The sequence below is a fragment of the Charadrius vociferus genome, unplaced genomic scaffold, assembly GCF_000708025.1.
Source record: "Charadrius vociferus isolate BGI_N301 unplaced genomic scaffold, ASM70802v2 scaffold55, whole genome shotgun sequence".
Lineage (NCBI taxonomy): Eukaryota > Metazoa > Chordata > Aves > Charadriiformes > Charadriidae > Charadrius > Charadrius vociferus.
In genome coordinates this window covers 2,247,051-2,260,700 of record NW_009648444.1, presented here as the reverse complement: position 1 = coordinate 2,260,700, position 13,650 = coordinate 2,247,051, and the positions used below count along the sequence as shown (strand labels likewise).

Sequence of the window (13,650 nt, the reverse complement as noted above, 5' to 3'; positions counted from 1 at the left end):
GGTCCTTTAAAAATCCTCTAATTAACAGACTGAGTCCAATTATCCAGCATCAGAAAGATTCCATACCTTCAACAGCCTGTCAAACAGGACAATCCTATTGAGCTGGTACTCCGTGTCCCTCTCTCGGATGATCAGAGGAAGACTAGCAGCTGCAGACAGCTCATTACTACTATTTGAATGAGGTAAAGTTGACTGGCTGGAAAAAGAGTTATAACAGTAGCAGTGAACAGCAAGAAATACAAATCATTGTGGAAACAAATGAATGTGATGTATTTCTGAGTCAGAAACAAGTATAAATGGATAATTTTGAATATTCAGCACAAACAATTGATTTCCAGAACAGAGAAACAGACTAGGACCCTAGTTTGGTATCAGGGCCCAAAGTCCACCAGCGCAGAGGGTTTATCAGCCCTTGCTGACTCTAAGAGCCAAACCAGGACGTGTGAGGTTTGCTTCTGGAAGCCAGCTGTGTCTAGCCGTACAGTGTGCTGCTCAGAAATAGTAACTCAAAAGTCAGCCCCTTATATACGTACAAACTTACACACACACACACTTACTCATCTTCAAGCAGTGGATAAAACGCTTCCCCACCAACATCTTTTAGTCTCTGAAATGAAGAATAAAAATAATTTTGTTATCAGACTGCTGCTCAGAATTCAAGTGGAAATATCTAGTGGAATACAAAAACTATTAATTAGCAATTCATTTGCTAAACTTAGTAGCTTTCCTTGAGACCTAAGCATTAGCTCAGTCCTCCATCAGCAAAGAAACATACAGCCTTTAATGCTAAAACCTTGTGCTAATACAGGCTTTTTGAGTTGATGGAAGTTCTTCCACCTGAAGACAACACTCATCTCATTCATAAACCTATTTCCACAGAAAAAGTAGTTTCTATGGGCCATGGAATAATAGACCAACAGTGTTACATAGTTCTTTTTCTTTTCCTCGGTTTTACACGTGGAATTCCTAGCCAAGTAGCTGCAAAGCAACTGCACGACTTGGTTTTATGTTTTTAATCAGTTCAAGAGTTATGGAAATTGGACTTCCTTTTAATAGCAGCATCTGAAAGCTGCACAGGAACACAGACACTCTGGAAAGGTGACAGACAAGCATGCCTGGACTTTTGCCTGAAGTTTTCAGATATCTTGGGCGCATCGTGATTAATGTTTAATATCATCCTCCCTGGAGCGTTCTGTTTTGCAGTTCAATCCCTAACTTAAAGGCATACAGCACACAGCCTGTTCTTCCTGGGATTGACAGAACAGTTCATTCTCAGTTCATTCAGTACTGATCCTCTTTTGATTATAGGCATCACGCTCTGCTCTATGAACAGCGTTTGAAGAATTGCATAAGTTCAAAAATGTATTTCATCTAACACTGCAAGGTTCAGGCTTGTATCTTCCCCAAAATGAAACGTCAGTATATACTTATTTGCTGCAGTACTTAGAGAAGTAGGCAGCAATATCCAAAGTTGGAGATTAAGTAGTTTAAAAAAAGCCTTACAAGCTGCCCTTTTGTAGGAACAGCAGTAGGAGCTGCAGTGTGAACTACCTTTAAAACAGCTGTTGCATATTCTTAACCTCTCCCCCACCCTCAAACCCCACCAACCAAGCAAACAAAATAACCCAGTTCTTGTCTTTGGTCTGTTTTCATGCATTTGTGTGAAGTAATGCAGAGTTCTACTGAAGAAACATGTTTACATAGTATTTGCAACATTGCCCCCAAAATTAAGGTAATGGTGGCAGAGATCAAGACTTCAGGAGTCACCTTCCTTTCTGTATTAACTCCTGTAATCACGAGGAAAGTTTTTTTTTCTAAAGACTGTGACAGACCTGCATTTGCTACTACAAAAAGCAAACTGCAAACAGTGCAGCATAAATTTCTAATTCTATAGCAATAAACCTCTACATGTGCAAAGATGTGAACAATTAAAACATTTCAGTGACATATGCAGTAAATCTTGTAGCTGATCATTACATCATAACTTCTCAGTTATCATATGTTGGTTTTTCCACTGAAGATGGAAGAAAACTGCATTACTGCATTTTGGCAAAACGCTTTGAAGCAATCCTTTGAACTAGTTGTTTAATAGCTATATATTCCAAGGATTAGTAATTAACTACTGGAAACTTGGTATCCAAATTTAAGCATAAAGCCTTTAAAGGAGCTGCAACTGAATTGAGTTGATCTTTCTTTTGAATATTGTGAGCCACCTACAGACAGGAATTAAAGAATGCAAAAAGACACTCACTGTCCAATTAGTTTAGCAATCGTGGAGAATATCAGGTACTACAGAACTGTTTTGGGCTACACCAGAACAAAGCAGGTAACAAAAATAAGGAAAGGGAGGGACACAGGAAGGGGATGAAGGGACAGAAGATAAATCAAATTTAGTAAGCTTTTGCAGACAAAGCAATTTAATAGCATAAATCAGAATGTGATCAGATGCCAAGAAGCATTCTCTTGGAATCAATAACACTGTCATTTGTATGACATTTGTATGACTTGGGAGCTGCTGTTCCATATTCCCTTTAAAAAAATGTTTCTGCAGTGAAGACATAAGAACAAGTGCACAGTATTCTTCTTACGTTTCGGAGCTGGCACAGAGACAAAGTTACAGTTGTGTCATCTAGGAGGGAACTTCTATCTCGTCCTTGCCCAAAGCTCTCACCGTCTTCTAATAAAAAGCTTCAAATGGGAGAAAAAAAAATAATCAGGTCATTCTATAATATAAGATTTGAGTTATAAAAAAATAGAAAATTCTTACATAAATGAGTTTCCTCTTTAAAACAAAATACTACCTCTTAGAAGTATACTGTATTGACTGCATGGCATGAAATCTGCTATCAAGGGAATGTACAATCACCTTAAATTATTCAAACAGCTTTTGCTGCAAAAAGGCACGTTTCAGGTTTTTTGTAACTTTGATTTGCACACAGAGGAAGAGTAATGAGATACTGGATTAATATTCCCTTTTATTCTCTGGCCTGGCAGAGACCAGGACTGCCATTTATTGTGAAAAGCAAAAAAAAAAACATTATTGTCAAATGAAAGCCATTTCCCACCATGACAAAAACCAAGCAAAAGTCTGACCCAGACCTTTTCTGTTGTAGTCTGTCTAAGGATACAAATGCATCTGAGAAAGGGTATACACATGTTGTCTATTTGGTGATATTTTTAAAGCAGACAACACGAAATTGATTTCCAGAAATTAAGCTAACATTTTCAGTATCGCTTAGAAAAGAGAGTTACATTGCATTTTTTAAATTAACACCTTATCTTCAAGACAGATAGCGTGACAAAAAAATGTTTTCCCCTCATAATTCAAATGCACATGCATTCACCTACAGGTACAGAAATTTCACACTAATTTTGCCAACAAAATATCATTTAAAACCTAGCTCCATTTTTTTTTTTTTAAAGATACAGGATTTTGGCTGTACACTGACTTCATGTGTTTTTAAAACCCAGAACCAGCAAATTAAGCTATATGGACATATAATTACACTTACTAAGATCAGATTCTAGGATTAAAACATGAATATACTACATAGAATTGCAGCACGCGCAGCAGTAAGATAAAAGTAGCAATGACTAAAATGCTATTATAGAATTGCAAGTCATAAATATTTTTTAAAAAGTAATGAGCTCATCTACTGAATAATGGGGTTGACCATTCAGCACTGCTGCTCTGTGAAAGGGAATTCAGAATGTGAGAACTTGCTACAGAACATATTCAATTAAATTACAATTACAAATATGCTGTTGAAGCACAGTGAGACATTTTTCCTAAAACTTAACGCTATTGGCAAGGGTGATAAATTTAGGGACTTCCAGTTCAGTATTTCGCACTTCACCTACATTTCTTCAAATTTCAGAAAGCAATATGAAGTGCAGGTAGGTGACAGATATAAGGCATTCAAATAATGCCTTAAATTGGGTAAGAGAGGAATGACATTATTTCCTGCTGTTCAAGAATGTTTTTAAATATTTTTCACACATAGAGGTCTTGAAACCAAAAACCAAGCCAAAATGTTCTCTCAGAATCACTGGCCTTCTCCATCCCTCCTTCTTTCCCTTAAAGTGCTTCTCCTTCCTTACTTGGGAAGTGTGCAGACAGGTGGCTTTGATCGGATGATTTCCTTGTTGACAAGTTCTTTCTCCAGGTCTCCTCCAGCCAAACACCAGAGATAATAAACCTCTTCAATTGATCTTTCTGCTAGGAAATCACTATCTTCATCTATTAGGAGAAACCACATAAAAATGAGTTTTTAAAAAGCATAAAACTGCTTTTTAGGCAGTTTGTATTTCTTCCTACCACTCTAAACAGATATTGTTGAAAAAAACAATTATTAAGCTTGAAGGGTCCTAGACTTTAATGTGAAGTTAGAGGAAAAGTGATCTTCCCATTGCAAGTGCCCTTTAGGAAGATTTAAGAAAAGAGCAGACGAGTAGTAGTCAGAAAAAAACTAGTATTTCTGCTGTTTGCCTTGGTGCCAGAAAATAGAATCAATCAGATAAACACATTTAAGTGTGGACTTTTCTTTCCTGTGTGTCTTTAAAAAAAAAAAAAAACAAAAAACACAAAACACACCAAAGGCTATTTTGTACACAACACAGCGCTAAGAGTAAAAATAAGAAACTCGCAATTCATACTGAGTATTTACAATCTATCTTCCCCTCACATACCATTCCCATACTAACAATGTATAAAACCTCAGTCTCCAGAAATCATATAGTATTATTTTCTAAACATGTAGAAATCTCTAAGTTCATCAGTAAAAGTCAATGAGGACTTAGAAGTGGCAACACTTTCAGCATACTGTAGTTTTAAACTTAGAAACGTCGTCTTTTATTCTAGAATGTGACCTCTTTCACAGGGATTTAGTTTTCCAGTACTTCAAAAAATCATGTCATGCTACCATCCAGCAGAATTTAATTACCAATTCACAACACAGCTCAGTGAAAAATACTACCTTGTACACCCACGTGCCCAAATTGTAAAGGCAAAAGATGAAATTGATATTCCAAGCTGGCCTTGAATACTAGTGATAACTATTTATTCCCTGAGGTTGAAGCACAAAATCAAGATGCCTTCCTTTAAAACTTGCAGACATCCATCAAAACACATTTGCCCCTATCTCTGCCCATTAAACAACTTATTACAATAATTTAGTATTGTAGCATTTAATAGTTACTCTCCAACAACGTATTCACAGAAAATGCAATAAAATATTGTTTTCCTTCCCCCTCCAATGACATTTATCCCACTACCTGCTTTTACCTTTACATAATTGACTTATGTCTTCAGGAAGCGTTAAATTAGCACACCTTGGAGAAGATGAGAACAGACCAACAGGTTTGTGGAAGGGAGGATATACTGAGGATACTTCACTGAACAAACTGTCATGCAGCAATTCCTCTGGAGTTGGCCTTGAGTTAAGAAAAAGAGAATAAAACACTAAGCGTAAAGTGCTTCCAAAAATGTTACATTTCAGTAAGAAACGTCCCCAGTAAGGAATATTAGCAAGTTACTTTAAAGTATATTGGATTTCAGAAATTTTAATAGCAGAAAACGTCTTGCAATTTTGTTCAACTCATGATACATAACACACCATGTCTCTTTACAGCCCAAGTTCAGCGCTCACCTTCATTTAATATACATAGCAACTATTTTATTAATTCCTCTTTAATTCCTCTAAGCAGAGATCGAAAAATGTGAATGTGAAGCCTTGAATAAAGAACAAAGGCATAACTCAGTTTTCAGAAGAAAGTTGTGGTGGACTGACATAACGAAAAAGTACTTTGAAAGAAGAGATTTGAAGAAAGCAGCCCTAATTCTGGCTACAGAGCTATAGTAACCGCCACCAACTTCCAGACATGAAACCAGTAAACTCTGTGAGCTGAGAACTACAAATGCCTGAATAGTTTTCCCCCAAATTATTCAGATTCAATCTCAATGTTTTGCATACTTGATTTCCACCCCACGCCCCTACCCCCGCAATTCTTTTCCTTCAAACGTTGAAAAGCAAATAAACCAAGAATTTCTTATAGGTAGCACAAATCAACAGTATTCCAAAACCAGTTCAGCAACAGGTCTTCTAATCTCGCAGCATCCCAGCAGGGTTTACTAGGCGTTTGGACTGAATACTTGCCTCTTAGAAGGTTGGAATGTAAGGCATTTCTTCAGCAGAGCTGTGACATTTTCAGAAAGGTCCTGAAAAATATGGAGGAAGTCTGTTTATTACGATCTTAATTCAGCTAGCCACTTAGCTCATACTTAACTTTTAACATACAGGCTACTCCTTTGAGGGCAATAAGATTTCACACCTACACGTACAAGGTTTGCTGTGTCTGCAACAATAATAAAACGTTTTGGATGAGACAGCATGTAAGAGCAAACTAGTTCCACAAACCTTAATGATATCAAGGCAACCATGTTCTTCAGCCAGTACAGTTACAATATCATCTACGCAGCCTTTGAAAAACAAACAGAACAATACAAAATTAAAGACTACGAAAAAAGTGATATCAATTAAACAGGATATCAGCTAAAACCCCACCCCAATAAAAAGCACTTAACTTTTTACGGACATTGCCATGTTACCTGAAAGTGAATTATCAATATTAAAAATGAAAATTATTATCACCTAAGCGGACAGAAAACTGAAACCCAAGTAAGTTAAGTAGCACATCTAATTTAACAGTGAAAATCTTTTTGCAGGCTTAGGAGATCCAGAATGCCAGTGTCTGCCATATAAATTAAAACAGTCTTTCCACTTAAAAAAAAAATAAATATCCCTGAGAAACTTAAAAATACCTGCATATAGAAGCTCAAAGCAATTTTCATTTTATTGCTACTTGCAGATAATTCTAGCAGTATTTTTTTTTTTTTTTTTCAACACATTATTGAGAAACTAATTCCCTAGTCAGGACATTGAATGTTCTTCAGTGAAAAAAGGTTACCAATAACTTGCATGCAACTTGAGGGGAACCGAAATGCTTCAGGAAGCTTTGTTAACAAATCACATATCAAACCTCAGAATTTCAGCAGTCCCAAGCACTAATTGCTGAATTAAAAAGATGTTTCTACTGACAGTAACTAACAGGATTACTATTTGTTCTGGATAATGATAACTTACTGATAAAACTTCAAATGGCAAATTGATGTCCTTCCCCTCCCCATGGTTTACACAAAGATCCCACAGGAAATCCAGTTTTAAATCCCACAAAATAGTCCCACTTCCAGACTCATTTATATTAAGCAAAAATTCCATCTCTACAGTATTGTTTTACAGTTAGCAGGTAAAGCCAGAAACAAAAGCATGGATCCAGATTCTCAGCCTTCTTTTTATTTTCTGTCTTCCTATTTGAGTCCTGCTTCTCCCTGCTTGGGATTTGGTATACAAGCACTGCTAGTGCGGGGACAGTTTTTTTAGTGTCATACAATTCCTAACTCATTTCAGAAACCTCCTGCAATGCAAAACAACAAATAATCATCAAAATGAGAATCTTTTTTGAGCATGTTTTTTTTTTTACAGTTTGCCATTATTCTAACATATTCATAGCTCTTCTGCAAACTTAATCTTCGTGGCACCCACTTCTGTACCTTCTCTAGACAAGCATCCATGCTTCAAATGTTGAAGCAAACACGCTTCAACCATGTTTAATTACGGAGATGAAAGCTGACAAAGGTAAAGCACCTTACGTCTGCGCATCACAAGCTGACTAGCCTGTGAACTTTAATTACAGAGCTGCTTGGAAACAAAAAATTGATTTTGTGCTACTTACCTAACATAATTATAAATTTCAATCTTTCTGCTATCTCCAAACTCTGGAATAATTTTCTCCCCTAAATGAATAACAAAATCAAATCAACAGTTGAATACTACCACATAAAAATATTTAGGTAGCATACACACCCATCTATATACAAAGACAGTGAAAAAAGCCCTACACTTGAATTTTAGATTTAGGAAAACTATCCGTTAGAACAGAAAACATCATTTACTCCAACTATAGCAGATACTATTTCATGTCTGAGGAAAAAAGGTATAATTTATAACGTCTCTTAACTGGAACAAATGCAAAACCAAATAAAATACACAAAACAAAGCTGCCTTAGCAAACCTACAGGTTTATTATTAATTCACTAACAGGCTTTCAAAAAATGATATTTTTCAATATGAACATGAACAAAAGTAATTAATTACGAAACATGGCAACCATCATAGCTTGCATTATTGCAGTGTGATTTTGAAAAGTCAGCTGAAAAATCCCTTTAAAGGTGTTTCAAAAGATATTATTGAATTTTTAAGAAAATGTACTTATTCAAAGGAATAAGTAATGATCTATGAACACTATGCAAATTTACAGAAGAGCAGAATATGCAAAAGACTATTTCCAATGTCATAATCTAATCACTATATAAAACAAATACACAAAACAGCAATTGTCTGACAATTTAGTTATATATATCTTATATATCTTATATAATAAGGCTAAATATCTATATTGAGATATTTGCTAGATCATGCCTCCCTACAGAATGTTGCTGTCTTTGAATGAAAGAAGTTCAGTTTAACATATACAAATAGTAAAGATTATGTGGTCATAATTTATTTCAACTTCTAGAGTCAAATAAGCATTTTCCAAATAAACCCTTAACTATGTACAGAAGCTCTTTAAATTCTGGCAATAAGGCAGATCTCTCTCTTCCTCTCCATGAAACTTTCTTAGTTTCTCACCCTTTCCAAGGAGAATGAAGGCATAACAATAATGGTTATTTAATGCTTAAAAAGCACAATTAAAACAAAAATATTATTTAGAGAGACTTCTTGACTCAAAAGCTATTCCTTGCTAAGAATTTGATCATGCATTCACATCATTGTGGCTTAACAGGCAGCTGCCCTTCATGGTTAGTTCATGCACTCGTAGCCAAGCCAATATGCATCCTAGTACTTGAACCACCACCAATACTATCCATGTAGGAATGCTAACATATTCTGGTATTTGGACTCAGGTGATAGGCAAGGTGTCATTAACCCCATACTCAAGAGCAATCAAGTTAACGTAAGTATTTCCCAAGATTCACAATCAAAGGATTATCCTCTTACATACCACACAAAGCTCAAATAATATTATACCAAGAGACCACAGGTCTGATTTAGGGCCAGAAGGCAGAGGCTTCTCACACTGAGTATAATCACTTGGTTTGGCTATTCCCTGTGCAATTACTTCAGGTGCCAGATACGATGGGTACCTAGAAAGATGCAGCAACATTAAGTAATATCCTGTCTGTTGAAAAAACTTACATTTCAGATACAGTAATCAAAATAATCTTGCATTCCGAGAAACTAGAATTCATAGCAATGTAGATTGTTCTATTTTATTCGGTCAAAATCTACGTGTTGTAGCAAGGTCTCACTCCAGTTGCAAAATACATAGTGCCTACTACATAAAAGGTCAAATCTTAATCACTAGCTCTGTCTTTTTGTGAGAGGAAATAACATCAGCTTTCAAAATAGTATGTCTACATATCTCAAAGAAAACGTATCTTGAGGTTCAGCATCAGTACATTAAATAAATGTCTCCTAGAGCCATATTTGGGGGTGGTGGCAGTATTCCCCTCCATTGACAGTGTCCCCATCAAATAACTTTTGAACTTGTAAAAAAAGTAACAAAAGGTGTTGAGGACATATTCTACCTGCTACAAGATCATTTTAAAAGAACATTATCACTTTGTCTGTCAACAATTCATTATAAAACTTAAAAAATAAATCTGAAATCACCTTTTGAAGGGACACATCATTACTTCTTTTGGGCAAGTCTTTAAGAATCAGCTCAGTGTTTCAGTTGTAAACAATGTGACACCTCAAAACAAAGAGTGGCAAGGAAACACTGCAAAAAGCATGCCACTTTGGCTAGACAAAATCACTCGAAAATAAATCACAAAATGATAAAGAGACAAGAGGCCTACGGTGGTGTGCAACATCAAAGCACTGATTGTGCTTTTTCCTAAATTTGAAAATAGGCTGTACCTCCAGAATCTGAGTCACAGGGATCTACTCGCATTTGAAGGCAAATCTAGGCAATAAGGACTGACATCACGTAGTTACAGTAACATGCTTGCACGGCACCATTTCATCAATTTCACTTGCTCAGACGATAACCTCTTCAGTGACATTATCAGAAGCTTTTGTGTAAGGGGTGTATGCAACAGATATGAATGAGACCAGCGACCTATAACCTGTGCATACAACACATTTTTGAAGATGATTCCTAAAAACATAAATACATTTTCTGAAAAAATACATCCCTGCTATATTTGTATTGTGTAGCTACATCCTTACCCTATAGGGAAATCAACGTCGACACCTTGAGCAGTCATATGGTAGAGTCCAAATTTAGCCAACTTCACATGTCCCTGACAAGGAAAAAATAAATTATCAAGAGCAGCAAAATCTAACATTGGAAGAATCGGTGTTTGAGTTAAAAAACCCCACAACCAACCAACCAACTTCAAGTTGCATTAGCTGTCAGAAAACAGATACCTATAAAAAGTCACCCTCTTACATTTCTGTCTCATCTATTACAAAGAATTCCACTGCAAGTTAATAAGGTGCTTATTTCTACTGCTTTTGCTTTCCAAGAGCATTAAGTAATCACCTTGTTTGGAACACACAAGAAAATCAGATCTTTGTAAGTTACGGTATATTTTCAGTAAATTAAAAATGCTTAAATACTCTATGGAATATTTTTCCTGTTTGAAAAATGCTCAAAATCCTGTTTGAATTGTAGAACTCCCTAAGCATCACCACTATTTCCTCACCTTTTCCATTTACCCAGCCTTGCTCCTCCAGTCCTTCCCATCAACTCATTACTATCTTACCATCCTTAACTGTATCAACACATACTTCAAACAAACAAGTTTTCCAGGTGCTTACTTTTATTATGTGGAGGCAGAAAGTTAACACCAAAACAACAAAAAATAGGTATAGAAGTTAAACTGAGGTGTTGCTTCTGCTGGATTTTGAATTATACTCAGCCAGCCTGCAGATGGTGCAAAAGTGAAGGCTACATCAGCAAGCTATTCCAAGTGCAGGGAAAAAAATTCGAAGTTTATGATCTTGTGGCCCCCTTTGCTACTTATCGATTTTAGAACTATCTTAAAATCCTAAAGTGCTTCTGCTTGTTGGAGCGTTATTATGATTTTTATTTGTTTACCAGTATATCAAATAGAGTGTTCCTTCCTCCTTTCTTCCTCCCAAGCAGAGGATCTAGCTATTCTATCTAAACAGACTAAGTAGGAGAGAGGGGTTATGCAGACAGGCTTAGCTGTCAGTTCAGATGGAGCGACTGCCCAGAGTACAACTGCAGCTATTAATTCTCTCAGCTTTTATGAGCAGAACCGGTATTCCACGCTGCCGACTCAATAGTCTGTGATGACAGAATTGCCACACACTGGAATTGTAATAATTTAACATGAACAAAGAAATATGTTGATATCTTACAAGTAAAAGTATCAGATCACCATGAAATACAGGAAATATTATTAACAGCTAATCAGCCAGAATAAGTATTTTCCTATTCAGACAGCTAGGAAGGGCTTTTAACTAATTGCAATGACGACAAGACGACTTACATTACCACCTTAAGGATAAAAGGGTGAAAAAAGTGGTATGGGATAGAAGACAATGGGAAAAGAGAAAAATAAAATCTGAAATACATTTGCAATTAAGGAAATGGGGGAAAACTATAGTTTTAAATAAAAACCAAAACCAACAACAACCCACACCACAAAACCAACACCTTTCCAGATATGCAATTTTTCCCCATCACAAGGACTGTGACTGCCCAGTCTCCATATATGACATAGCATGCTATTTGTTGACTGGAAGAGGAAAACACAAAACCCAAACAAACCCATAGATTTTTTTCCTGTAGCTGTACCTTTCGATCCAGAAGAATATTGCAAGGGGAGAGTGCTCGGTGGACCATTCCATGTTTATTCATATATTGCAAACCTTGCAAAACCTCATATGCTATGCATAAGATCCTTGAAGAACTGCAAAATAATAATAATAAAAAAATATAAAGAACATGTACTGAACATTTCCTTTTTTAATTTGTAAAAATGTAGTGTCCCACAGCTATTGCAAACACAAGCAAGACATTTACAACTCCAGAACAGTTTAAGGGATCAACACTGAATATGGTAGGATATGGTCAGTGCCATACACAACTCCTCAATATCCCACAACTAGGTTTCTACACCCTGAACTGGTCTTTAAAAAATAGCAGAAAATTGTGACAAATCATGAAGTATTCTCTGTGACAGAAACTATCAGCTATATCTCAACTAATTGGGGGGAAAAAAATCCCAAACCTTCCTTTATTTTTATTTGTTCTTTTAAAGTCTGCTATTGATACTCATAGAAAAGTTCAACTGCACAAAAGTTTTTGAAATCCAGATGTTAACTGAAGCTTATCTAGAAGATAGTGTAGAGGCACAGCTAGATCACACCTATGGTCTTTGGTCCTCTCAACATCTAAACCAAGAAACAAACAAAAGGGTGGAAAACTTCATTTTCAGCACATTTTGTTTTACAGCCTTTGAAGCATCACCATTACTGTCTTTGGAACAAAACAATGAAGCTTGCCATCCAAACCGTTTTGACATAACTATGTATTCTGACAAAAGTTACCATTTACTATTAAAACTGATAGCCCTAAAGAGAAGTTTCTGTAAACAAGTGCATGGGAATTTGTACAAAGACCACCAGCATTAGGCTTCCAAAGCATGCCCAAAATAAGAACAAAAAGGCATAGATTAACGTCACCCAGAGAGATTCCTTTTAACTTTTTATGCACCTCATTTCCTGCCCATTGCCCCTCACAATAGATTTCAAGTCTGTTTGGCAACTTCATCTCTGAAGACACTGGTTTACAAAAATTCCAGAAAACAAAGCATATCTGCTTATAAAGGCCTAACTTTACATCCCAGTTTTTTTATTTCATTGTTAAACAATAACATACAATAGCATTCTGGACAAGGCTCACCACTTTCTCTTGCTTGTTAAAAATTTGTGCAACAGCAAATTGAGGGAGAGCATTACAGACTGGCGAGAGTGACAAGCCAACTAGCTGACTAAACCCCAAAATTAATGTCATTATTAAAGTTTTATTAGCTGTTATTCATACCTGATGGAATGCCAAAACTTTGTCACAAAAGTAAATGGCTAGATTTTGACAAAAGCCACAATTCCAACAAATTCTAAGACTAAGGCAACACAGAAATACTGAAAAGAGCCGTTCTAATAATAGTCTAAGGCCAACATTAAGTTACCTTACATCAAGCTATTCTCTAGAGTCTAAGCTTTTTCCAAGGAGAGCTCTGTACTACTTTGCACTAGTTGTGAATATACATTTTTAAGTTAAATTTTAAGCACAAAGGGAATCTATTCTAACATATGTCCACACTGCTGTATCTCAGATCACAGCATTTGGAAGTGATTCTCAAGGTCTCAGCAATCCAACCAAAACCACACGGCTAATAACCACAAAACCAAAACAAAACCCCACAACCAGCTTGCTCCTCCCTCCCTGGCACTTTTTCTTCCTCATCCCTCCCACCCCCAAGCTAGAGAA

At 36.2% G+C, this 13,650-nt stretch overlaps 1 protein-coding gene across 3 annotated transcripts in view; it reads right to left on the bottom strand.

The window, feature by feature from the left end:
• The window catches only part of TBCK (TBC1 domain containing kinase), a 117,183-nt gene that overhangs the window by 79,746 nt on the left and 23,787 nt on the right, over nucleotides 1-13,650 (bottom strand). The window contains exons 3-13 of one of the 3 annotated variants that reach the window (XM_009885497.1): nucleotides 11,953-12,067; nucleotides 10,353-10,426; nucleotides 9,121-9,262; nucleotides 7,792-7,852; nucleotides 6,417-6,478; nucleotides 6,156-6,217; nucleotides 5,285-5,433; nucleotides 4,102-4,240; nucleotides 2,589-2,688; nucleotides 558-607; nucleotides 67-196 (exon numbers count right to left, since the gene is read on the bottom strand). In XM_009885497.1, the coding sequence (XP_009883799.1) occupies nucleotides 67-196; nucleotides 558-607; nucleotides 2,589-2,688; nucleotides 4,102-4,240; nucleotides 5,285-5,433; nucleotides 6,156-6,217; nucleotides 6,417-6,478; nucleotides 7,792-7,852; nucleotides 9,121-9,262; nucleotides 10,353-10,426; nucleotides 11,953-12,067 (1,084 nt within the window). The remainder of the gene's footprint in view (nucleotides 1-66; nucleotides 197-557; nucleotides 608-2,588; nucleotides 2,689-4,101; nucleotides 4,241-5,284; nucleotides 5,434-6,155; nucleotides 6,218-6,416; nucleotides 6,479-7,791; nucleotides 7,853-9,120; nucleotides 9,263-10,352; nucleotides 10,427-11,952; nucleotides 12,068-13,650) is intronic. The other 2 variants (XM_009885498.1, XM_009885499.1) reach the window with 2 other exon arrangements.